Source organism: Lagenorhynchus albirostris, chromosome 7 (assembly GCF_949774975.1).
Source record: "Lagenorhynchus albirostris chromosome 7, mLagAlb1.1, whole genome shotgun sequence".
In the NCBI taxonomy this organism is placed as follows: domain Eukaryota; kingdom Metazoa; phylum Chordata; class Mammalia; order Artiodactyla; family Delphinidae; genus Lagenorhynchus; species Lagenorhynchus albirostris.
Window position 1 is genome coordinate 37,632,544 of NC_083101.1, and position 24,977 is coordinate 37,657,520.

At 42.0% G+C, this 24,977-nt stretch overlaps 1 protein-coding gene across 8 annotated transcripts in view; it reads left to right on the plus strand.

Annotated features, from left to right (window-relative positions):
* LOC132523562 (protein SPATA31F1-like) overlaps window positions 1–17,277 on the plus strand; it is a 169,644-nt gene extending 152,367 nt beyond the window's left edge. For 7 of the 8 annotated variants that reach the window (XM_060154927.1, XM_060154931.1, XM_060154928.1 and 4 more), the window contains 2 exons: window positions 774–876; window positions 2,269–4,604. In XM_060154927.1, the coding sequence (XP_060010910.1) occupies window positions 774–876; window positions 2,269–4,494 (2,329 nt within the window). In that variant the 3' untranslated portion in view covers window positions 4,495–4,604. Of the gene's footprint in view, window positions 1–773; window positions 877–2,268; window positions 4,605–17,190 lie in introns of those variants that run through there. The other variant, XR_009541564.1, reaches the window with a different exon arrangement.
* Window positions 17,278–24,977: the final 7,700 nt, after the last annotated feature.

The window sequence follows — 24,977 nt, forward strand, 5'->3', positions numbered from 1 at the left end:
GTTCTGCTCTGGGCTAGGCTCACAAAGGTCCTGGAATTCAGGATTTGACTAGTGCAGGATTTAAAACTACATGGGTTTTCACTCAACCAGAAGACAAGTTAGGAGGATAGATAATTAATTAAGTGCATAAATCAGTCATCATTTTCTTATTTTCTTTACAGCTAGACCCTTTCAAGGGCAGACCCCTGGACCCTGCTGATGTACCTCCTCTGGTTTTATCTTCAGGGAGGCCAGTTCCTGGGACAGCCCTCAGGCAGGAGCTTGTCATATTGTCCCCCTCTTGAGATCTCTAGAGAATAGGGATTGTCTTCCAAGAGATGTTGTGTATGCCCTGTAATCCCCAGAATGCAGAGTTCCCACAAGGACCTCCGTAGCCCCAAACGAGGCTGACTCCAGGTTCTATCTGGTGATGTTCCTGGTGCTGCGCCATCAGCTAACCATTGGCTCCCCCATCTGCCTGGTTGCTTCTCCTAGTTCAGCTACTCAGCACAGGTCAGCAGAGAACTCACCCACCTCCCAGGCTCTCAAGGCCCTGCGTTCCTTTCAGTTATCTGAGACTTTGCCCAGCAAGCCCCAGGCTCTCAGTCCAGCACACCATAACTTGCCAAGTGACATTTTCCTAGGAAGAAAAGTAGATGAGTAAACCCCCAGTGGGTGCAGGCCTCAGAGTTTACAGGGCTAAGGGGAGCAGTGTCAATCTCCAGGCCACACACTTGAAAAGAGGCAGATGTCATTCCATCAGTAACAAACGGTTGCCATGTTTCCCTTCCCAGCCAGGGCTGGCTTCCTCAGGAGGGGAGCGTGCGGCAGATCCTGTGTGCAGATCCCTGCTGCCAAACCTGCAACGCTGTGGCTCTGGAGATTCAGCAGGTGGTGGTGGGTGAGAACACTCTGATCTCCCCCACTTCAGGGGGCCCATCGCAGGGCTCCTCTTGCCTAGAGGTTTTGTCCACGTCTAATGTGTCTTTTGAACAGAGTCTGGAGCATGGCCCACACTCCAAAGACCTTTCATTTCCATCTGCAACGCTCACAGTGTCACAGAAATCCTTAACCCAGTCAGCTGCCCAGTCACCTGGTGCAGCCGGCATCCACGATTTCTGGGCTGAATACCTCATGCTGAGGCAGGGATTTCATGTGCCAGAGGTGCCCAGGGGCCCAGAGACTATGTTTTCTTCAAGGATTGAGGAACCTAGGGTTTCAGTAAAGCTGCAGGAGATGATGCAGAGCAACCTCAACCTTGTCTGTGGGAACCAAGGCCATCAGCCCTTAAATTCCCAGGTGTCTCTGCTGCCCCTGAACCGAGAAATTACTACCCTGACACATCCTGTGGCCTTGCAGATGGTCACTGTCCTCCCTGCCCACCTGCCATTCCTGAGTCCTGAAGTCCTGAGGCGGCTTGAGCTACATGTAAAAAAATGGATGCATTTCCAGAGGTGGGGGCTCCCCAGATGTGTGGAAGAGTCTCTGAGGCAGCTTATGCCAAATCCACCATTATTTTACCAACCTGTATATAAGCAACCAGTTTCTTTCATTCAGAATGATACTTCTCAGTTCTCTGTTGAGAGATTTGAGACCATTTCATAGCAGAACTTGGGTCCGTGTATGGCTGGCCAGCCTACCCAGGCCTTCTGGGTTTCTGAATGGTCCATTATGGACCCAGAACAAATACACTGCTACCAGCAAATCCCAAACCATATGGCTCTTGCCTTGCCCTCTTCAGCCCTTAAAGAATTAAGTGGCCTTTATCTAATGCCTGGGCAGCAGGCTAATGACTCAGTGGGCCACGTGCAGCCGAAATATAGCCAGCTATTCTGTGGTCTTCCTTCTCTGCACAGTGAGTCCCTGGTTGATGCCTTCTTGGGTTCTCAAGGCCTCTCCATGAGTGAGAGCATGTCCAAGCCCCACTTGAAGGATCCTTTTCTCTTCAAGGAACTCTCCTTCCTCCCTCTGCTGCCTAAAGCTCCACCCCAGTCAGCTCCACCCTCTTTCCTGTCTTCTCAAAATTGGGTTGCTCCATCTGACAACCAACAACCTCAGATCAGTGTCCCATTTCTGACCCTGGATGAGTATGAAGCCTTGGAGTGGCACCTGCTGCAGAGGCAGCTCCAGCTTCAGTGGGGCTGGCCAGGTGTTTCCCAGAGAGATCAACACACCCAGAGCCCCGTGCAGTATAAGCCCTGTGACAAAGCCCAGTCTTCTGAGACTGTGACAACTTCCTGGCCAGGGCATCCCACCTCAGTCCTCACACGAGAACTACTCTTCCCACAGCAGCATGCCAGGAGACAGCTGGAATTCCGCCTCCAGAGACAGTTGATTCACCACCGCTGGGGCCTGCCGCAGAAGATCCAACAGTCCATTCAATTGCTCCTGTCCCCCACTAATCAGCAGACTATGTCCCGGAGCAGCACATCCCTAGGCAGTGTGAATGGCTCCCGGCCTACATCTCTAGAGACCGCTGGGGCTGATGACCCATTCTCACCCATTGTGGACCCAGTGACAGTCCCCATGCCACACTTGTTTGACCAGGCCAAGGCAATATTGCAAAGCCATATCGACTCCAAATGTGGGCAGATTCACCAGGGCAACGTCCCTGCCTGTGTATATAGCTCTTGGGAGTGCATAATTCCTGGGGGCCTGGAAGTGACTCCCTTCACCTGCATCCCAGAAAGCAAGGCCCTGGAACCACAGGCAGCAAGTGACCCGGACCTACAACAGAAAATTATACCCTGGATGCTGACAGCCCTTGATCAGCAGCAACAAACCTCACCAGATGCTGTCATTGAACATCCTAAGCTGCCCCGAGCCCTGTCTGAGGACTCCATTGAGAAACTGGAGACAACTTTACGGCACAAGTATCTGGCCTTCTTGTCAGGGCTGCCGGCTCCTTATTATGTGGCTCTCTCTAGGGACATGGACCCAGCAATCACTTCCCAAGCTATGATCACAGAGATGGTACCTGGGCCTATCGAATTCCCAACAGAACCTCTGACTCAGATGACCTCACCTGAAGAGCAGGGTCTAAGTCCTGGGTCAGGCTTTCAAGATGCCAACAAGGCTTGTGCAGACATTGCAGATGAAGCCCAGGCTGAAGTGCAGGCGGAAGAAGTAATTGAGATGGTGCCTCTAGAAAGTCAGGCAGAGCCTGCGAGGCCCTCCTCACTTGGAGAACACAAATTGGCCAAACTAAATTTCCATCTGAGAAATAAGATGCTAGAGATGCAACTGGGAATTCCCATAACGGCAAGGAAGTCCAGGAAACAAACTGTAGCAGCCTCAGAGAACATATGCACACAGGAGTCTCTTGGGAGTCTAAACAACCAAGGAAACACACTGCTCCAGGAACTCCCCATCCCACGAGATATGCCACGTGCCCCAGATCCAGAATGCCTCTATTCCAAAGAACAGCTGGCCACTGAGTTGAAGGCAGCGTATCAGAAACAGAAGCAACCCAGTTCCAGTGCAGTATCCCATGGTTCTGTCCACTGGGCCTCCAATATCTCGCAACCCAGTGGGGACCTGACAGAGGCCCAGGTGCTTTGTGGTCAGCTGGAGGCCAGTGTGAACAACCACGACCTGAAGGAGCCCTGGAGCCCTGAGCCCCAAAGCCCTGACAAGAGCAAGGACTCAGCCCAAGTACCCACACTGGCAGAAAAGAGAGAGGAGCCAGGCAAACCCAAATCGGCCGGGGACCACAGAGAAGGGGATGCCGGGTTTGCAGTCTCCTCCACAAGAGAGAAAAGCCACTCTGCTGAAGCCCAGAGGCCAGAAGGGATGCTTCTGAAAGGGACACCCTGCAGCCCCTGGCGACGGAGACATCGCTTTCACCCTGATGCTCCCTGTCAACACAGTCCCCAGCATCGCCCTCAGCTTAAACCCCCAGAGCTACCTCCTGGAGTCCCTGGGGGGAAAGACTCTGAGAAGAATGACCTGCAAGAGAGTCAAGCCAAGCTCAATGTCATCCTCAAACCAGCAAGGGTTCCTGAGAAGGCCCAGCCTGTGGTGCCCCAGGTGTCACAGGGCCAGCCTTTCCTAGGCCAGCTCACTCCGGGTAAGCCGTCGCAGGGCCGAACTTTACAAGGTCAGGTTTTTCAGGGACAGGTGATACAAGGCCGTACTCACAAGAGGCCCAGCTTTCCAGAATCTGGCTGGAGAAATAAGATGAAATCTTTTCTGCACTTTATTAACCCCAAGACAAAAGGCAAAGGGCGTGAGGAATCCATGTCCTCCACATCTGAGAAAGTGGCCAACACCAGAAAAGAAAATGTGGGAAAGAGCCTGGCTTCAGCCAAAAGTCCCAAGGGGCAAACTAAGACGGAGAAGACAAGAGGGAACCCTAAGGCCCAATTTCCGCCCACTGGGAAGCAGGTGGGCTTGGCGTTCTTGGATGTGCTCCGCTCCCCAGACAGTAAGCTCCGGCACCGCCCCCGCTCCCATCAACTCCACTCTGCCTCAGTCCCGGGCATCCCCTGCTGCCGCCCTCGGCACCGTCCTTGAGTGGCTTGTGTCACCCAACCAGGGAACCCACCCTAATTCCCAACTCTCACCTCGGAGGGAAGCACTGGTCTGCTCAAGAAGACCCCGCTCAGTCAAGAGACTTTGTAGTCTCTCCAACGTCAGCATTCCTTGAAGAGGACTGCTACTGTCATTTTCATTATACAAAAATACACTGTATATCTCTAAGTAGAGTGGTGTGCATCTGCTCCTTCTCTCCACTGCGGTGTGTTCAGGGAAGGCATAAAGGAGGTAAATGTCCTTCCTATCTAGGGAAGGGGCTTTAACCCACACTTAAGTTGGGTAGCATTCCACCCCACCCCCACCCCGGACTACGGATAAAGGGACTTGAACAGAGAAGGAAGGCCCTTGTCTAAGGTACATTGAAGGTAAAGGTCAGGCTTGAATTTTATCATGGTGTCCTTCGGCGCAGAGGAGCAATGTGGACATAAGGCTAGAATTGTCAAGGAGGAGTGGCCAGGAATCTCACAGGCAAAATTCACTGATGACTTCTATATGTGCCCACACTCTGGAAGGGAGGTTTTTAGGAGAGTGCCAGTGTTCCACCCTTGAGCAGGTGCTTTGTGTTTATCAACAGCCTATAGATAATATGACAACAGTCAAAAGCAAATGATAGAATCTCCTCTCTCTGCTCCCTGTTGGTTATTGGTTAGGTCTTTCTGGAGAACTCACTTGGGAGGCTGCTGTAGCTCTCTTGCCTCTGTCCCACTTCCACTGTCTATCAGCTGCATGGACTGAATGACAGTGGGAATGAAGATCACAGTAGAACATGGAGAGGGGCTGGTCCCCACTCCCAAGGGTAGGCAGGGAGAGAAGCAGGGAGGGAGAGCATGTAGATGGAGGTCTGAATACCTGGGGTAGAAGTTGACATGTTCCTGAAGAGGGCATGATAAGAGAAAAGGCTGGTTAGCTATGCACTCTAAAGAACCTTGAGCCAGGAAGCCAACCCAATACCCAAGTGCTTTTAGGGGATGGAGATGAATAAACTGAGTTTTGGTCTGTTGTCCGTAGTGTGATGAAGAGCAGTGAGTTGAGCCTTGTTTTCAAAGGCAATGCATATTAATTTAAAATTTCTGAATACTCACCCTCAACCCCAGAAAACTGTTTTCCAGTGTCAGGAATTGGTATAACTATAATTCTGTGTTTTTGCTCAGCTCAAACATGAAGTCAGTGACTGTGTTCTAATCTTGATATATCTCAAGTTTGCCCCCTTTTTTCTGTGTTTACTGCCTCTGCTTGTTAGATTACTCATCCATTCTTGCCTAAATAATACAATAGTGTCTCATATCCCCAGGGCTTAGGATAGTGGTGGCATAATAATACCTTAATAGTACTTGAATTGAAAGTCTGGGCTTAGGAAGCAGACAAATCATTACATTAGTGTGATGAGTGCTATGGAATAGGGAATACTGACACACGATTACTGGGGTACTGACCTCAGGTCACAATAAAAACAACCTTGATTATGCTGTACACGTTAAACTTATACAGTGCTGTATGTCAATTATATCTCAAAACTGGACAAAAAAAGAATTTAAAAAATAATTTTGAGAAATATCTTACACTCAGTTAAAATATTTACTTACTATATGCAAGGGACCATAGCTAACATGACAAAGGCACAGGACTTGCACAATGGAGCTCATGATTGCATGGGATAGTCTCACATGCCCAAATTGTCTAATCAACACATATACTTGAATGTCCAGTATTCACCTCAAACTATAGAACAGTGAACTCCTGATTCCCTGCTCCAAGCCATCATCTGATTACACATATGAAATATTCTCCAGTCACAGTATTCACAACATCACTTAATGGCAGCTCCATCTTTCTAGTTGTTCAGGACAAAAACATTGGTGTCATCCTTGATATTGTTTCCCTAAATGCCCATATCCAGTCCATCCTGTTGTCTCTACCTTCTGAAATGAATTCGGAACGTGACGATGTCTCTCGCTCACTCTGCTGCTATGATTACTGCAGTAGCATCATAACTAATCTCCCAGCTTCTTCCTGAGACCATACTTCCAACAGTCTGTTCTCAGCACAGAAGTTTGATGGTCCTCAGGGAAGGTCCTGGCTGTAGAAGACTAGATAGAAAGGTTAAGATTGAATGATGGGCTTCCCTGGTGGCGCAGTGGACGAGAGTCCGCCTGCCGATGCAGGGGACGCGGGTTCGTGCCCCAGTCCGGGAGGATCCCACATGCCGTGGAGTGGCTGGGCCCGTGAGCCATGGCCGCTGGGCCTGCGCGTCCAGAGCCTGTGCTCCACAACGGGAGAGACCACAGCAGTGAGAGGCCCGCGTACCGCAAAAAAAAAAAAAAAAAAGATTGAATGATGATGATGATGATGACGATGAAGATGAATATGAAGGAGGAAGAGGAGGAGAAGAAAGAAGGAAAGAAAGAAAAAGGAAGGAAGAGAGAAAGGAAGGAAGGAAGAGAAAGAGAAAGAAAAGGAGCGAGGGAGGGAGGGAGGGAAGGTAGGAAGGAAGGGAGAAAGATACGTAAAACTATGAGACTGGTTAAGATCACCAAGGCAATGATTGTAAATGAAGGGAAGATCTAAAGACAGGCTCTGGGACACCCCAACATTAAGAATTTGGAGGAAAAAGTAGGAACCAATAAGCAGAGACTGAGAAGTAGCAGCCAGTGAGGTAGGAGGAAAACCAGGAGAGTGTGGCATACTGGAAGGCAAGAGAGGAAAGTATTTCAAGCAGAAAGTGATCAACTGCATGAAAAGTTGCCAATCGCCAAGTAAGATGAGGACTCAGAGTTGATCATTAGATTTAACAACACAGAGATCATTCATGGCCTTGAGAAGAATAGACTCAGGTGAGAAGTGGAGGTAAAAGCATGACGGGAGTGGATTCGAGAGAGAGGAAGAGCAATTGGTGATAGCACGTGTAATCAACTGCTTTAGGGAGCTTTGTTCCACAGAGGTGCAGAAAAATGAGATAGCATCAAGAGGGCTTTTTAAAGGTAGGAGATATAGCATGTTGGATGTTGAAGGAAAAGATTCAGTCAAGAGGAATAAACTGACGATGGAGGAGGGAAAGGGAGAACTGCTAGAGCAATGTTATGGTGCAGAAGTAACATAATAGGAGTGAGTCACAGGTTGAGGGGTTGGCCTTGGCTAAAAGCACAGATGTTTCACTGGTGGTAAGTAGAGACAAGGTGACAGTAGTGAGGGACTCTGTGTATCATGAGAAGAATGGTTTTTCTACAATTAAGAGAGCAGGGCAAATACCTAAGGGGGTGAATGAGGAACTGGGGAGGATCATGGCTGGGGGGAGGGGCTGATACATAGAGCCAAAGCCGGAGACAAAAAGGAATTCTGGAAGTTGCCATGGCAAGGTTTTTTATTAGGGCCTAAGGAGTTGGTAGCAGCATGTGAGCCCAGGTGGGCAGAAAAAAAAGTTGAAGTTGGTGATCACCTGGTAACAGGTATGGCATCCTAGTGTTCAGCCAGGGACTAGGGAGTTTTGGGGGTGGGAGGAGAGACTGGGACGCAGAAAGACAAAGAGGCTGCCCTGAGTGTATGGGAGGGAACTCTGTTTTGGACACCTCATTCCTCTCAGAAGGTGGCACCTCTCCTCTGCATTCCCACCATCTGACCTACCACGGAGGAGAGAGTAAGGGCAGGAAGTGCTGTGGCTTCCTCATGGTGTGGTATGGGGGACTGTGGGATGCCCCCGCCTCACTGTTGCCTAAGGAAATCCAGGATGGCTCAACATACCATCAAACCAGGAGGCAGGGGCAGGAATCTCTTCCTCTGATAGGACTCAACGCTTAGCAAAGTGTATCCACTGCTAGCAGGATGCAGAAAAGCCAGATGGGAAGAAGCATGAATGTGTCCCTCCTCTGAATGGTGATTCTGTGCCTAAGGGTTGGGGGCCCAGCCCCTGGGGGTAGAGAGATGAGCTGGAACCAAGACCTTCAGGATTCTCAAGTCTCAGCAAAGTTAAGAGCTGAGAGAAGACACGGTCAGAGCCTATAATTCATGCAGGATGTTGTAGAGGGATGAAGCCTTGCTCATTCCATCCTATAACCCTAGCACAAGCCCCACCTTCCAGCTCCCCCTAGGCTCAAGAGGTAAAATCAGAATGAAAACTCTCATGGCAGGGCACAAACTCAAGTATTTACTCTTCCAGAATTAGTGGTAGATGCTAGGAGTACATCCGTGCTTGCTTGGGAGCTTTGGAGTTTCCTCTGCCCTCTGAGGTACCATATTGTCATGGTGAAAGGTTTTGACCTTCTGGAGCCCTTCTGGTCTCTGAGGAAAGCATTTCAGAATTCTATAGAGAGAATTTAAGGCAACTGCCTTCCTGCAGTGGAGGAGAATGGCTTCTCCACAAAATCACTTCTGTTAAACAATGAGTCCTAGCGAACAGGGAGCGTGGCTGCTTCCTTTTTGTACCACCTCACTGCAGCCCACACAGAGAGGGCAACAAACACAGGACGGCACAGGAATAAACCCCACGGAGATGCTGCATCCTGCACCATGTGAGAGAACAATAAGGATAATCTTATTTTAATAAGCCAAATCCTCTTAAACTTTATAAATATTTATAACACAAAAGTGTACAGATTTTTACAGAAAATATCATGGGTTTGATTCTCATCAACATTTCTAATCTTAATTTCTAGGATTAAAATCTATTAACTCAAAAAGAAAACAATTTAAAATAACAGAGTATCCTTGTGATTCTAACTTAAAGTATATAATTATATAAATGTTTCATTCATGTAAGCTAGGATTTACATCCTCACCACTCTAAGGTCTGTTTTTCCTCCTCCTCCATGCAAATACGGTAAGAAAATGACTGATTAGTATAACTCAATTACCAGTAAACAGGTGAATTCCTAATTTCTGGGTGCTGTTTCCTTTTGTGTACCAGCTATCTCACTTTCCCTGAAGGTACTATGTACTTTAACCCCTATATGTGTTTCTTCAGGCTTTTCTAGACACCCATTTCTGCTTGGAAAAACTTAACCCATCCTTTAAGGCACAGTGGAAATGTGCCCTTGGCTGACGTTTTCCCCCTCCTCCTCTAGAAGCAGGGTTTTCTACGTCCTCTGTGGTGTTCTGCTTTCCCTGCCCTGAAATAGGTATGTATGACTGCCAATGGTGGGATCATGCGTCCATAAAGGCACAGTGTCCGGTCCATAATAATCACTTAATACATGTTAACTTGAGCTAACCTAATGAGTTAAATTGGCATGAGGTAAATATGCTGACCAGCTAGATAAGAGATTACTCGGCCAACTGTTATTTAGGATCCTATAGAATCATAGATATTTGAAATAATCTAGCTCTGGTTCATATTTTTGTGTTTTATGGAGAATTTAATTTGAAGAAAGGTTTCTATGGCATAAAACAGCATGAAAGCCACTGATTCTGGACAAACTATTTTCAGATGAGTAAATTGAAGATTTTTTAATATAAAAATCTAGGTAATCTGATTCAAAAAATTAAAAGACCCAGCAATAAGGTTTTGTTTTTTCATTCTTGAAAAGTGTCAATCTTCTGGAACTCAGTCCAGTTTGCCACAGTCCTCACCATTCCCTGAAGTGTCCCTGATGCAGAAGCTAAGTATCGAGAGTAGCACTAAACTCCCAAAATGATGAGTCTGGCATACCATGGAAATACACCTGACCTTCTCCCTGCATTTGTGTTACTTGCCTGTCCCTGAAGGCAATTGAACTTGAGTCCTCAGATTTGCAATAGATGTGTTTCTATGAAGTATTGGGGAAAAATATTGTTTACAATTAAACTTCATCTGAAATGTATGCAGTTTGCTATTCAGAGGAATCAACTGTAACTATATACTAACTCTTTTGAACATCAAATGAGCACACTTGATTATATTTCTATTCCCTTGACAAGAGCTACATCTTAGCCTGGCATATAATTCTGAGAGCTCAGTTTGTCCTATTAAAATTTCTTTCTTTTATTATCATGACATTTACTTTTGCACAGGAGAAGCTTGGGTTCAGTGTGATTATTCTTCCTTTGCAACTAATCTTTTTGTTTGGCTTTCTTTTCCTGCATGGATAAGATCATAGTTCTTATACAGTTTTTATCACGAAAATAAAACTGTTGCCAAGACAAGTTGAAGACTGAACAACATTAAATTAATTTTTGCCAGGGGCATGGTGAGCTCATTAGAGCTGTAGATTTGGAAATTTTTTTTTCACCCTAGCAAGTTTTCCTTTGTGTATATAGTTCTAAAAAAACTTTTATCGGTGTATTGATTTCATATAAAATTTACACATGCTAAGTGGTAAACAGTTTGATGATTTTTGGTTTCAGAACATTTTCATCATCCCCCAAAGTCCTTTTGTCCTCATTTGCAGTTAATCACTGCTCCCACCCACCCCAGCCCTAGCCAAGCTTGAGCCAGAAATATACTTGCCCCGCTTATGACCTCAACCTTGGGCAGGTATTGGCCCTCCTTAATCACTCATCACTGAGGTCGTCACCTCCACCAACAATGCCTTTGGACATAGGTGTTGCCAACCACTCCACATGGAGTGAACTCCCTTCCACCAAAGCACAGCCTGCCTGCTGCCCTGGCAGAACCTTACTGAGCTGAAGGGGGCGGGAAGTGATTGGATATTTGAATTACCATTCAGGAAGACACAAACGGAAAATTCTGCAACATCTCCATTTCCAGACTCACCAAGGGCCTAGTGCTCTGTGACCCCTGCCTCCAAAGCAGAGACTGTCACCAAAGAATTACTCCATCAATACTCATGTGCCATTTCACATTCAGATATTACCTTTTTATCTGGGAGGAGACTGTTAGAGTAAGGAGGTGGTACCTACAGATATGACTTATCATTTTCATGACACCAATAATATTTATTTAATTTATTTAGTTGCCCTGGGTCTTAGTTGTGGCTCACGGACTCCTTAGTTGCGGCTCTCCAGCTCCTTAGTTGTGGCATGTGAACTCTTAGTTGCAGCATGCATGTGGGATCTAGTTCCCTGAGCAGGGATCGAACCCGGGCCCCCTGAATTGGGAGCACAGAGTCTTAACCACGGCGCCACCAGGGAAGTCCCTTATTTATTTTAAAGAACTTCTAAAAGTTTGAGTTTGTTGTGTGTATAGCAGGTGGTGTCATAAAAATTCGGACAGTCCTTTGAGGCCATGGATACAGGAGGAGGAGATTACAGAGCTCCAAAAAGGATTTCTGAAAAGAATGCAAAAATAGCCAAGAGTGTATTTGGAGCTATGGGAAAAGAAACTATGGTTAAAAAGGTTGGCTCCGCTCTAGAAGAGCTGAATTGTTGATGTTTTAGCATTCAATAATAATAAATACCCTTATTGATTTGGAAGATTTAACAGTCAATAAAAATAAATGCCCCGGGAATTCCCTGGTGGCGCGGTGGTTAAGAATCCACTTGCCAATGCAGGGGACAGGGGTTCGAGCCCTGGTCCGGGAAGATCCCACATGCCACGGAGCAACTAAGCCCGTGCACAACTACTGAGCCTGTGCTCTAGAGCCCGTGAGCCACAACTACTGAGCCCGCGTGCCACAACTACTGAAGCCTGCACGCCTAGAGCCTGTGCTCCGCAACAAGAGAAGCCACCACAATGAGAAGCCCGTGCACTGCAACAAAGAGTAGCCCTGCCCGCCACAACTAGAGAAAGAGCCGTGTGCAGCAATGAAAACCCAACGCAGCCAAAAACAAATAAATAAATTTAAAATAAATAAATAAATACATGCCCCTATTGATTTGGACGATATGTTGTAGAAGACCCCTCAAAATAGATTCCGTTTTAGTCTTTTGTTTGTCAGTTTGGGTATTTGCCTGGTGTTAAACTTAAATCAGAGTTAATTTTCAGGATAAGACTGCTTTTATTCCCCTGCCTGCTTGTCATCCACTATATTCTACACCTCTCCTCCAGCATAATTACTTTCTTAGTCTAATATTTTCTTTGGAGAATCTTCTTCATGATCGACAATTTCAGTTTATGGGTTATGCTGTAGCTCAGAATTACAAGGCATTTAGCTAGAAATGCCTAAAGAGTAAACTTGAGCCCTCACGTAAAACAAAGATACTGGTGTCATTTTCAGGGATAGCGCCATCTGAAACTAGCCTGCTGGGATTATTTGGCCAGTGGGTACAGGTAGGAAAGCAACGTGCCCAGGAAGCTTTAAAGGCCTTAGATGTTTGGAAAAAGCAGATTAACACAAGTACCACTGACACCAATTCTATAGCCTTCGACAAATCATTGTAGTTGTTTTGTTTGTTTGTTTTTTATTGGAGTATAATTGCTTTACAATGTTGTGGCAGTTTCTGCTGTACAATGAAGTGAATGAGCTATGTGTATACATCTATCCCTTCCCTCTTGGACCTCCCCCCCCCCCCATCTAGATCTTCATCTAGATCATCACAGAGCACCGAGCTGAGCTCCCTGTGCTATACAGCAGGTTCCCACTAGCTATCTATTTTACACATGGTAGTGTATTCATGTAATCTCCCAATTCATCCCACCCTCCCCTTTCCTCCCTGTGTCCACATGTCCGTTCTCTACATCTGCATTTCCATTCCTGCCCTACAAATATGTTCATCTGTATCATTTTTCTAGATTCCACATATATGCATTAATATACGATATTTTTCTCTTTCTGACTTACTTCACTCTGTATGACAGACCCTAGGTCCATCCATATCGTTACAAATGACCCAATTTCATTTCTTTTTATGGCTGAGTAATATTCCATTATATATATGTACCACATCTTCTTTATCCATTCATCTGTCGATGGACATTTAAGTTGCTTCCATGGCTATTGTAAATAGTGCTGCAATGAAATTGGGGTGCATGTGTCTTTTTGAATTATGGTTTTCTCAGGGTATATGCCCAGTAGTGGGATTGCTGGGTCATATGGTAGTTCTATATTTAGTTTTTTAAGGAAACTCCATACTGTTCTCCATAACTAAAAATTAGATTGCATTTACGTCTTAAAATAGGTCAGCTCCTTAGGATAATGTTCAAGTTTTGTATATCCTCTACCAAAAAAACAATCTTTTAAGTATCTTTTGTCTTGCTTTTGTCTTACTTCTGTATCATTCTGATAAAGCATCGTCCAGTGGACCCTGCTGCAGCTGATCCAACTTCTGACTTCAGTCAGCAAGCTTTCTTTTGCTTTTTCTTAAATATTTATTTATTTATTTGACTGCGTTGGGTTTTCGTTGCGGCACGTGGGATCTTTCATTGCGGTGCAAGTTGCAGCATGGGCTCTTCATTGTGGCGCACGGGCTTCTCTCTAGCCGTGGAGCATGGGTTTTCTCTTCTCTAGTTGTGTGCGTTCCAGAGCGCATGGGCTCTGTAGTTTGTGGCACGCAGGCTCCCTAGTTGAGGCACGCGAGATCAGTAGTTGTGGCACGTGGGCTTAGTTGCCCCGCAGCACATGAGATCTTAGTTCCCTGACCAAGGATTGAACCCTTTGCATTGGGAGTCGGATTCTCTACTACTGGACCACCAGGGAAGTCCTAGTCAGCAAGCTTTTGAATATTTATTTGTACCACTCTATTTTTCTTATTCCCAGCATGAACCCATCTGTTACTATCTTCCTGTCTCTAGCTCTTTGTCCTTCTTTTTCAACATTCATAATTGTCTTCTTTTCTATCTACTAAATTGTGTTCCGCTATTATAGGAAATCTCACTATAAGACAGACCTAGCAATACATTTTTCAAGATTAACTTTTAGTACAAATATTTCACAACTCTTAGCTCCCTACTCCAACTTACTCAGTTTTTATGATTATTATTTTTTATTACATACTTACTAACTTACTCATTTTGCATCTAGTGACTGTGTTCTTTTTTAATGTGTACTATCAGGGTTAGTCCATAAACCTACAATTCCCCAAATAGTATTTGCTACAATAAGGCATACCAATTAATACAACAGACTAGAGAGTACCAACGTATACAATTATATGTATGCAAAACTCTGTATGTATGTTTAAAGAGGTTAAGGAAGGGTTGTTTTAAGATAGGGTATTATAGAAACAGGATAGCATTTCAGTAATTTAAGGTGAATCCCTGCTTTATCATGTTTCAAAGTCAATCTATATGGAATAAAAATATAAACATTGAATCAAATTATAATAAAAATTGACAAAGATTAAATCATTTATTCAATATATAGGAGGAGGATAACGTCTTCATTTTTGAAGAAATTAAAAAATTGTAAATGGATGATTGATAGCTTCAAGAATATACGTATATAAAATTTCTATACCATTAAAAAACCCCAAAGGGGCTGATATATACAATACTTTTAAAAATTCATGTTTATAAAGAAGACATTCAAACTTGGAAGGATAAACGAAAAAGAGGATATCAGTGCATTTCACTAGACTGTAAGCTCTGAGAGGACAGGGACATTTCCTTGTACTTCACACATAATAGGTATGTAATAAATATTGAATAAATAAATGATAATAAATGAAATAAAAGCCAACTTCTAAAAGCTTATTACTGCAAGAATAAATATGTGAAATAAACAACTCTGGACAACTAAAATATGCCAGCTAAAATAGTTTAAAAAATTATACAGTATCAGCAGTGTTGTAGTAGAATTGGTACACATTCCTTGTAGTGCGTATAAATTGGTTATCTTTTGGAGGTAATACGATAATTTGTAATAAGGGCACATCATCCCCCATGCAGAAATTTATCCTAACGAAGTAGCCAAGGTTAGATATTTCATCAGATTTGCATCACTGGTGGTGTTTATATCAGCAAGACAAGGTTACAGATCTACATTTCAATTTTAAGGGTCATCTGAGTTGAAGAACCTTGTAAAAGAGTTCTGCAATTTTTTTGATTATCTGCAGGGTTCTACTTGCAGAAGCATTTCCTTTAGTGATAGAAGGCCGGCGTAGGCCTTGTATCAGTGAGGAAAAGCTAGATTATGTTGTGGTAACAAACAACCTTCAGATCTCAGTAGCTTAAAACAATAAAGGTTTTGCTCATGCCCGTCTTGGATAGGTTGGAGGCTCTACTCCACAGCTTTGTCATGCTTGGTCCAGGGCCTGGGCTAGGAGAGCAGGCACTGGCTGGAGTACTGGCAACTGTCATGGAAGAAGGGAAAGAGGACGTGGTGAAGCATGCACTGCATCCTAAAGCAACTGATTACATTTCATAGAGCAGCGAGCTCCGTGGAACGGGGAATTGGAATCCTGCCACATTCCTGGAAGGAAAGAGAAAACCAGACAGTTGTGAACAGCCGTCCTGATATCACAATCTCTTAGAGTAGAATTGTGGCCAAGGTAGTTTTAGTTTTCCACCTGCCTCTCTAATCAACTAATCTCTACTTCTGATGAATTTGATGATAACTATTCTGGAAGGAAGCAAGGCCTCCTTCAGATATTTTAACAGAAACTGATGTCAATATATATCAGATGCAGAAGGCAATGAGTCATTATGGCTTTCCATCCAAAGCAGCAAAATCAGATGTGCTGTCAAGCATCACAAATATACTTTCTGCACATAGCGTCCATAAGAACTGTTTGGAAAATACAGTATCATTTTAAAGATATCAGTGTCTTTACCAGTTTCCTAAAAGGTGAAAGCAAAACAGAAGTTCGTTGTTGAGGGTGTCGACATGTAAATAAGAGATGAAAACCAGGAAATGGCTGCACTGAGTGATAGCAATAATTTTCTCCAACTACCTGTGTAATGAAAATGGTGAATCTGCTGGTTCTCCACGGGCTGCTTCAAAATGGCAGATGGCATGCCTGATGGGGAGGGGAAGTCTTCATCTCCAGGGCTATTCCTTCAGTTTCCTTCCTTTGCTTCAAGCCTTAATGTAGGATAACCATTTCTATGACATGTAACTTTATCAAGGGTCCTCTGATCATTCTTCTCAATGTAAAAAGCTTCCCTGTAGGATGTTTTAAGATAAAGACTTTATATTAAATCAACTCCATGTTTTAGTAAAGTGCCAACTTTTTAGAGTTGAGCCTCGTGTTCACAAAGAATACATACTGGTGGTGTAAATTTGTGAGTGTCAGGTAAGATTCTCTTTCAGCTTCTCTGATTTTGTGCATCCAGTGGGAAGAAGTATATCATATAAAAGCACTGTCACTTTTATGTCCCATTATATGTGGTGATAAATCTAAAAACAAATGCTATGTAAGCCTCACTATATTTCATTTCTTTGTCAATTTCTGACTGAAGCTTGGCCTGGTGGTAAGCAAAGTGAATCTGTATAATGATCATGATGTCACTGTATGTTTTCCTTAATTTATCTTCCTAGGAAACTATTCTTGGCCGAATAACATGGTGGTGATGATGGAAACTATACTTGAAGTGGCCACGCCACTTAAGGAGCATTCCATATCCCTTTCACAACCATATTCTTTGGTCACAATCAAAGCCTTGATAAAATAATGTGAAATAAAAATATGTTTTCTACAAAGACAAAATCAAAGCAACAGAAATGAAATCCAAGAAACAAAGATATATATGTCTGTGCCTGACTTACTGAGCCCTGCAAAGTTGATGTAATTAAAGTGCGTTGTTTACCAAAACAAACTCCTCTTTAGATAATTTTGTGGTTATTTGAATAACTAATAAACTGTGAGCTTTTGGTATTAAATCCTTTTTTAAAAATAAAGATGTTATTTAGAGATTTCTTTTTTTGGTAGACTTTCAGCCTTCAAGGACTCTCCATTAGTGTATGCCACATTACAGACAAAGCCATTAAAGCTTTAGTTGAAAAGCATGGGAACAGGTAAGTAACGATAAATTTCTCATTTACATGTACCTTAACATTTTTATATCACTTATTAGCTTACAGAGTACGTTCTGTTGTTGTATTTGTGTTTAATTATTTGGTGTTTTTTTTTTTTTTACATCTTTATTGGGGTATAATTGCTTTACAATGGTGTGTTAGTTTAATTATTTGGTGTTTTCATCAAGCATTCATTGAGGTAGGCATTATCCATATTTGTCAGTTGAGTAACCTGAGGCCCAGAGACATTAAGTGACCTGCTAAGTGACACAAAGTATGTTATAGAAGCTAGACCTTCCAGTCTCAAGCATAGTGTTCTTTGTGTTATAGCACAGCTCAAGGAAACATCTTGAAAACATTTTCCCTCTCTCCTCTTGTTCAGAACTTCAAAGCTAATCACAAAAAACTAGTGACTTTCCCATCGTGATTTGATTTCCACTGTCTTGGGCTGAAAGAGTTGATGCCATGCTTTCCCCCCCATCGTTCTGGAAAGATCGTCAAATAGCTGTATTTTCAGTAACTGTCATTCTCCCACATATTGGGGGAGAAATTCCACCCACTACAGTAAGATGACCAGTAGCAGATGGCACCTACAGGAAGGTACTCCAGACTTACAGGATTCCTAAGGGTCTGATGAGGTTTGACTTCTGTAACCTGAAGGCTCATCAAGGGAGAGCGTGTGGAATCCTCAAATAAGGTGGCATCAAAGATCCATGTCCGGTCTCTCAGGGCAGCTGCTGCTGCTCCTACACCTATAGAAACCATCTAGAAAGAAGCTTCATGAACAGCAGTGTGGGCTTCTTCCGTATTTGTGAGGTGAAATGATTCAGTGGGTGGCAGATTTTCATTCCTCTAATTTAAGTCTGCTTCTTATTTGAGTCTGCTTCTCCTTTGTTCCAAAGGAGTCTGGTGAGTTTTACCCAGTGTGAAAACCAAGGTGTAGGCTCTGTGCATAAACAACCCCTGGGCAAACAGAATTTTTCTCTTGGTCACTCCCTCTGGAGAAAGGCTACTGCCTTCTCTTCAACATTTTGTTTTTTTTTAAAAATAAAATTTCCCAACGCCATCAGCCTGGGAAAGTCTAATTGAATAGTACATTGGATGTGATGATGTGTTAAAAATATGGTGTATGATGACCCCAACGCGAACTGGAAGTCTGATGTATTCTCAAGAATCTGTTTGAAACATCCTCACTTTGATCAACTCACTTCCTTATTATTTTATAAATCATGAAGCATAAAAATCAGTTTATATTATGTTTTTGGAAAGAGTAACTGAGAGACTCTAGATATTTGCTTGATCCTGTGGTTATTTTGATGCTTAGACGTTCTACTTTATAAGCAGAAAAAATACTAAACTGATGTAAGTAATTGGCCAACTTGTTATGAGGAGGAAGTATTGGATACATTATAATTTGTTTACAGATTACCTGTCCTTTTACCTATTGATATACTACTCATTTCCCCCCTCAAATTCTTACTTCTCTTTGAAGCCTTCTTTGAGTAGTAGGGGGGAAAAGGTGGGACTCATATAGACCTGTTTATTAGTTACGTGAATTTGGGAAAGTTATATATTTTCTGAGCCCAAGTTATTTATAAAGTGTGGATCATAATGATTATCGTGGAGAGCTGTGGTGAAAATTTAAAAAGATAATGTATATAAGACCCTTAGTGACTAGTATTTAGTATGTGCTCAATAAATGCTACTTTAATTATTTTATTCCAGCCTACATTGGTTGTCCCCCTCTCTGAATGCCTGTGGCACATACTGTTCCCTAATATTTCTCTGACGATAACCTTGTCTCCTTAACCAGCTTTTAAAGAAAGAATACTTTTACACCTTCAGGATCTGGCACAATGCAGGAAATAATTTGGGGAAACACCATGAATCCTCCCAACGTCAACAGCCTGTGAATTGTGTAATAACTTATTTGGTAGAAAAACATACCCAAGGAGTGTGGCCCCTATGATAAAGAAAGGCTGGAGCTAGCCAATAAAAACCTCATCAAATCCAATTCTGACCGGCAAAGTATACAACTAAATTAAGGAGGCCAACATTTCTTACGTAAGTTGGCAACAGGTTGTGGTTTCTCTGCATTATCTCAAGTCTTTTGAATCCTAGCCCTTGAACAATTTTGACATAAGTCAACATTAAATGGAAAGATAAAACGAGAAATAAAGTCTTGGCAGGGAATTCCAAAATGGTCCGTGTTGCCACAGTTTCAAATCTCACCTTTATTCACTTTGGAATATTAATACCAATGCTGTGGTTCAGAAAAGTTCCAGTGTATTTTTTCTTGTTTCTTTTTTAAAAGTTTTACTATCTGGATATATTTGCTTCTAATTGTTTCTAATGCATAGGTTAATTTTTTGAATAGTTGTACCTTTTTTTCTTGTTAAAATTTTAGCAAATATTTTCCTACATTATTAAAAACTTGCCATTAGCATCATAAGCTTTGAACAGTTAGGATGTTTCTAATATTTTGAATCAAATGCTGCCCCAATGATACATCTTTTTACATGGAGATTTCCATCTCCCCTTTAATGACTATTTAGGCTAGATTCTCCAAAGTGGGATTTCTGGGTCTAACTACATGAAAAAAAACACTTTAAATCTTGATTTACATTTCCAAATGTTCTTAAGGATTGGACTAATGTGTACTCCATCAACAGTGGAAGGGAATGCCTCTTCATCATACCCTTGCCAGTCACTGTTCTTTGAGGCAAGGTGGGGAGTTGAGGCAGATTCTTAACCACTACGCCACCAGGGAAGCCCTCATTTTTTTTTTTTTTAAGGTAAGTCTTCCTTGATGATACTTTCTTTTTTTAAACAATTTTATTGAATTATAGTTGATTTACAGTGTTGTGTTAACTTCTGTATAAATTCTGTATAGCAAAGTGACTCAGTTATACATATATATGTATATATACATATGTATATATACATTCTTTTTCATATTCTTTTCCGTTATGGTTTATCACAAGATACTGAATATAGTTCCCTGTGCCATACAGTAGGACCTTGTTGTTTATCCATCATGTATATACTAATTTGTGTCTGCTAATCCCAAACTCCCAATCCTTTTCTCCCCACCCACCTTGGCACCCACAGGTCTGTTCTCTATGTCTATGTGTCTGTTTCTGTTTCATAGGTATGTTCATTTGTGTTGTATTTTAGAATTCACATATAAGTGGTATCATACAGTATTTGTCTTTCTCTTTCTGACTTACTTTGCTTAGTATGATAATCTCTAGGTCCATCCATGTTGCTGTAAATGACATTATTTCAGTCTTTTTATTGCTGAGTAATATTCCACTGTATATATAGATCACATCTTCTTTACCCATACATCTGTCGATGGACATTTAGGTTGTTTCCATGTCTTGGCTATTGTGTTCATAGCTAGTGCTGCTATGAACATAGGGGTGCATGTATCTTTTCAAATTATAGTTTTGCCTGGATATACGCCCAGGAGTGGGATTGCTGGATCATATGGCAACTCTATTTTTAGTTTTTTGAGGAACTTCCGTACTGTTTTCCATAGTGGCTGTATCAGTTTACATTCCTACTAACAGTAAAGAGGGTTCCCTTTTCTCCACACACTCTCCAACATTTGTTATTTGTAGACTTTTTAATGATGGCCATTCTGATTGTTGTGAGGTGGTACCTCATTGTAGTGAAAATAATTTTTAATGGTTCCATAAAACGAATGTGCAACTTCAGTAACAGATATTTGTATAATTACTAAATATTTGCTATTATGTGTAATATGATGAAAATTTTAGGATAGAATCTTAGAGGTGGAATTATTGGATCAAAGGGCAGGGCCATAAATACTGCAAAATAGCTTTCTATAGAGAGGTAACAATATGCATCCCAACAGAATGTGAAAATGTAATCTAACCTCATTTTGCTAGCTTTGAGCACTATTATAACTTTAACTAAAAATATTTGCTTCTTTAATTGGGTCATTTGTAGAGACGTGGATGGATCTAGAGTCTGTCATACAGAGTGAAATAAGCCAAAAAGAGAAAAACAAATATCGTATATTAACGCATACATGTGGAATCTAGAAAAATGGTACAGACAAACCGGTTTGCAGAGCAGAAGTAGAGACACAGATATAGAAAACAAACATATGGACACCAAGGGGAGAAAGCGGGGGTGGTGGAGTGGGGGTGGTGGTGGTGGGATGAACTGGTAGATTGGGATTGACATATATACACTAATATGTATAAAACAGATAACTAATAAGAATCTGCTGTATAAAAAAATATATACAATAAAATTAAAAAAACTAAAATTTCCTTCTTTGATAGATTTGAGTTATACATCATCATTTTGCTTTGCTGCAAAGTTGAACATTTATTAGAACATTTGTTTATTGATTATTTGCCTCTATTCTTCTGTGGAATACATGTTTGTATTCTTTCCACACTTAAATATTTATTATTTTTTGGAATATATTATTCTTGGATGTTATTGGATATTGTTCTTTGGAAACTAAAAATGTACAAAAAACATAATTATATGTATTCTTAACACCCCCAATTATCTACTATTAATGTTTAATTTTTTTCAATCTTCCTTTTATATTTTCAAGGAAAAGTCATCTACTTATAATTTATATGGTCATTATACATAATTTATTTTGCTTTTCTTCATAATTGGAGGATTACTAAAAATTCTCAGCATTTTATTGACAGCATGAATTCTGGGGATGGTGGGGGGGGGTTGGAAACCAAGTCATACTTATCCTTCTCTGATCCAGAATCTGTTTCTTTCCTTTCAAAAGTTTTTGAAATTTATTACATTCAATGACCCTTGTCTTTGTTGGGTTGCCCTTGAAGAGTTTTAGATATTTGCAATTTTTTTCTTGTTTCTGTTGTTCATTTTATTGGCTACTGGGGAAAAGAGATTTAATGTTATAGTTAAATATTAGACAACCCAGAAAGTCCCTTCTTACTCTTATTTTTGTCACCAGGGTAAGGTGAGAATTTGGCATAACTTCTGTAAGCTGGGCCAATTTTCTAATACTACCTGCCAGATAGTATTAGAAATGTTTCTAAATGGTATCTGGTTGGTTTGGAGTGCTTTCTTTAACATATAGTAAGTTTTCCTCCTCATCAGAAAATATTTAATGACTATGCATTCTATTACATTAATTTGTCAATTACTGTGCTAATATCCTCTTTTTCTATATATTTTTATTAAATATTCTGATATATGAAAGAAGTTCCTTATTTTTATTTTATTTTATTTTATTTTATTTTTTGTGGTACGCGGGCCTCCCACTGCTGTGGCCTCTCCCACCACGGAGCACAGGCTCCGGACGCGCAGGCTCAGCGGCCATGGCTCACAGGCCCAGCCTCTCCGCGGCATGTGGGATCTTCCCGGACCGGGGCACGAACCCTTGTCCCCTGCATCGGCAGGCGGACTCTCAACCACTGTGCCACCAGGGAAGCCCCAGTTCCTTATTTTATTTGTAAACATTTTATTCTCATTCTTCCCTGTTTGCTTTTCTAGAAAATATTTATCAATAGAATTATTTTCTCATCAAAAATTCTCTTTGAAATTTTCTTATTAAATTCTTTGTAAAACTTTAAGGTATTGATGCTTCCCTGGTGGTGTAGTGGTTAAGAATCCGCCTGCCAATGCAGGGGACATGGATTCGAGCCCTGATCCGGTAAGATCCCACATGCCACGGGGCAACTAAGCCCGTGCGCTACAACTACTGAGCCCACACGCCGCAACTACTGAAGCCCGCGCGCCTAGAACCCACACAGCACAGCTACTGAAGCCCGCGCGTCTAGAGCCTATGCTCCGCAACAAGAGAAGCCACCGCAATGAGAAGCCTGCGCACTGCAACAAAGAGTAGCCCCTGCTCACCACAACTAGAGAAAGCCCGCGCACAGCAATAAAGAACCAACACAGCAAAAATAAATAAAATAAAATAAATTTATTAGAAAAACCACTTTAAGCTATTTTGGAAGAATTGTTAGCATTTATAAACATTTGCACTATGCATATTGTCTCCAGATCTTTTTCTGGTTCATTAATTCTTCCATCACATGCAATTTGCCATTTAATGCATCAATTGTTTTAAATTTTAATTTTTACATTTCATTCTTAGAAATTTTCTTTTTTTTCAAATCTGCTTAAACAATTTTGATAGTTTCTTGTTATTTGCTCATACTTTCAATGCTGTCTGTTATTTCTTTAGTGTTAATATGCATTCTTATCTTATATTCTGTACCTAAAAACTCCAATATCTGCAGGCTTTGCCCATCTGACTTTGGTACTTGTTTCTGGTAATTCTTGCTCATGGTGCCTTGCTTCCTCTAGTGGTTTGACTTTTTAAATGTCAGCTTATGTTTCAAGCTCCCCTGGAAACACCTGGAGGACTGGGTGAACACACATTTCTCCAGTAAGGATTTGCTTTTTCTTCTTCCTGGTTCCTGGAACACTACTAACCCAGAATCACTTTAAAAGAAATTCTGGACTTAGGGCATTTCAGACCAAACAGGTGATATAAATTTAGGCCACAAATCAGTGTGAAGACCAACTTATGATTACCATAAATACTCAGGGGAGATGGGCAATTTCTGTGGTGTCTCCTTTTTTGAGGAAATAATAGTTTATTCTTTCACTGAAGGTGGAGACATTTAAGATCCTGGCTCTGTGGGCACATTTCTCTCCTGACTTCTCTCTTTGTACACACCCTAGGCTTCAAAATCCCACGTTCTGCAGTGCCCTTAAAATATAAGGTTTGAGACAAGTACCCCCATCTTCATTCTAACTCAAGATGGTAGGCCACCCATATAGGACATGCTAAGAGAGTATAATATTAGTTTTGCAGGATGGCAAACACTTAGCCTCAGCCTGTATGAGAAGTGGAGGTTGAAGAGTTGGGGGGAGGGATTTTTTTGGAATGAGTCATTGGTATACCCTTATGGGGGAGGGAAGTGTCCTTGACCTCAAGTCAAGAGGGAAGGGGTGATGAGAACAACCAGGAGAGTTTGACCCAAGTTCCCTGTGGTTTAGGAGCCCCAGGGCCTACTGTCTTCTTTGTGTTCGAGTCCATTCTGCCTCCTAAATGTGGTTGTTCTGATAGTTGTCACCTGTCCACATTGAGATGATCGCCACTTTGCGCAGGCTGATGTGTGCTCCGAGGCCTTAATAATGCTAACTACTAGAAAGCAATACAAACATTTAATTTTCTTTAAAAATATAATTGGTAAGCAACAAAATGCTTTTTTGGTAAACTTGTAAGAGTTCAGTGTCCACATAAATCTGTGGATTCTTATCAACTTGGTACAAGAAGTAGCAAATATGGACAAAATATGTTCTCTCCACTTTGGAAATTGATTCTTTGGAATTAGAGAGATTTAGCCTCTTGATGAGCCCATAAAATCTTTTCACCGTTAGGAAAAATGCATTGAATCTCATTGAAAGGGGAATATATAACATTGCATCTGGGAAGAAATTTAGATGGGCTAAAGCTTGCATGGAGGTAGAAATGACAATTTTTTGATTAACAAATTGTCAGCGTGGGGCACATTCTTTCAATTTTCAGCAATTTGAAATCTCAGCATTAATCAGCTTTTGTTGAATGCCACCCACTGTTCATACAGCAGTGAGGAAGGCAGTAATGAAAAATTGAAGAACAAGCATTAGATCAGAGATCATGCTGGCTGCCGT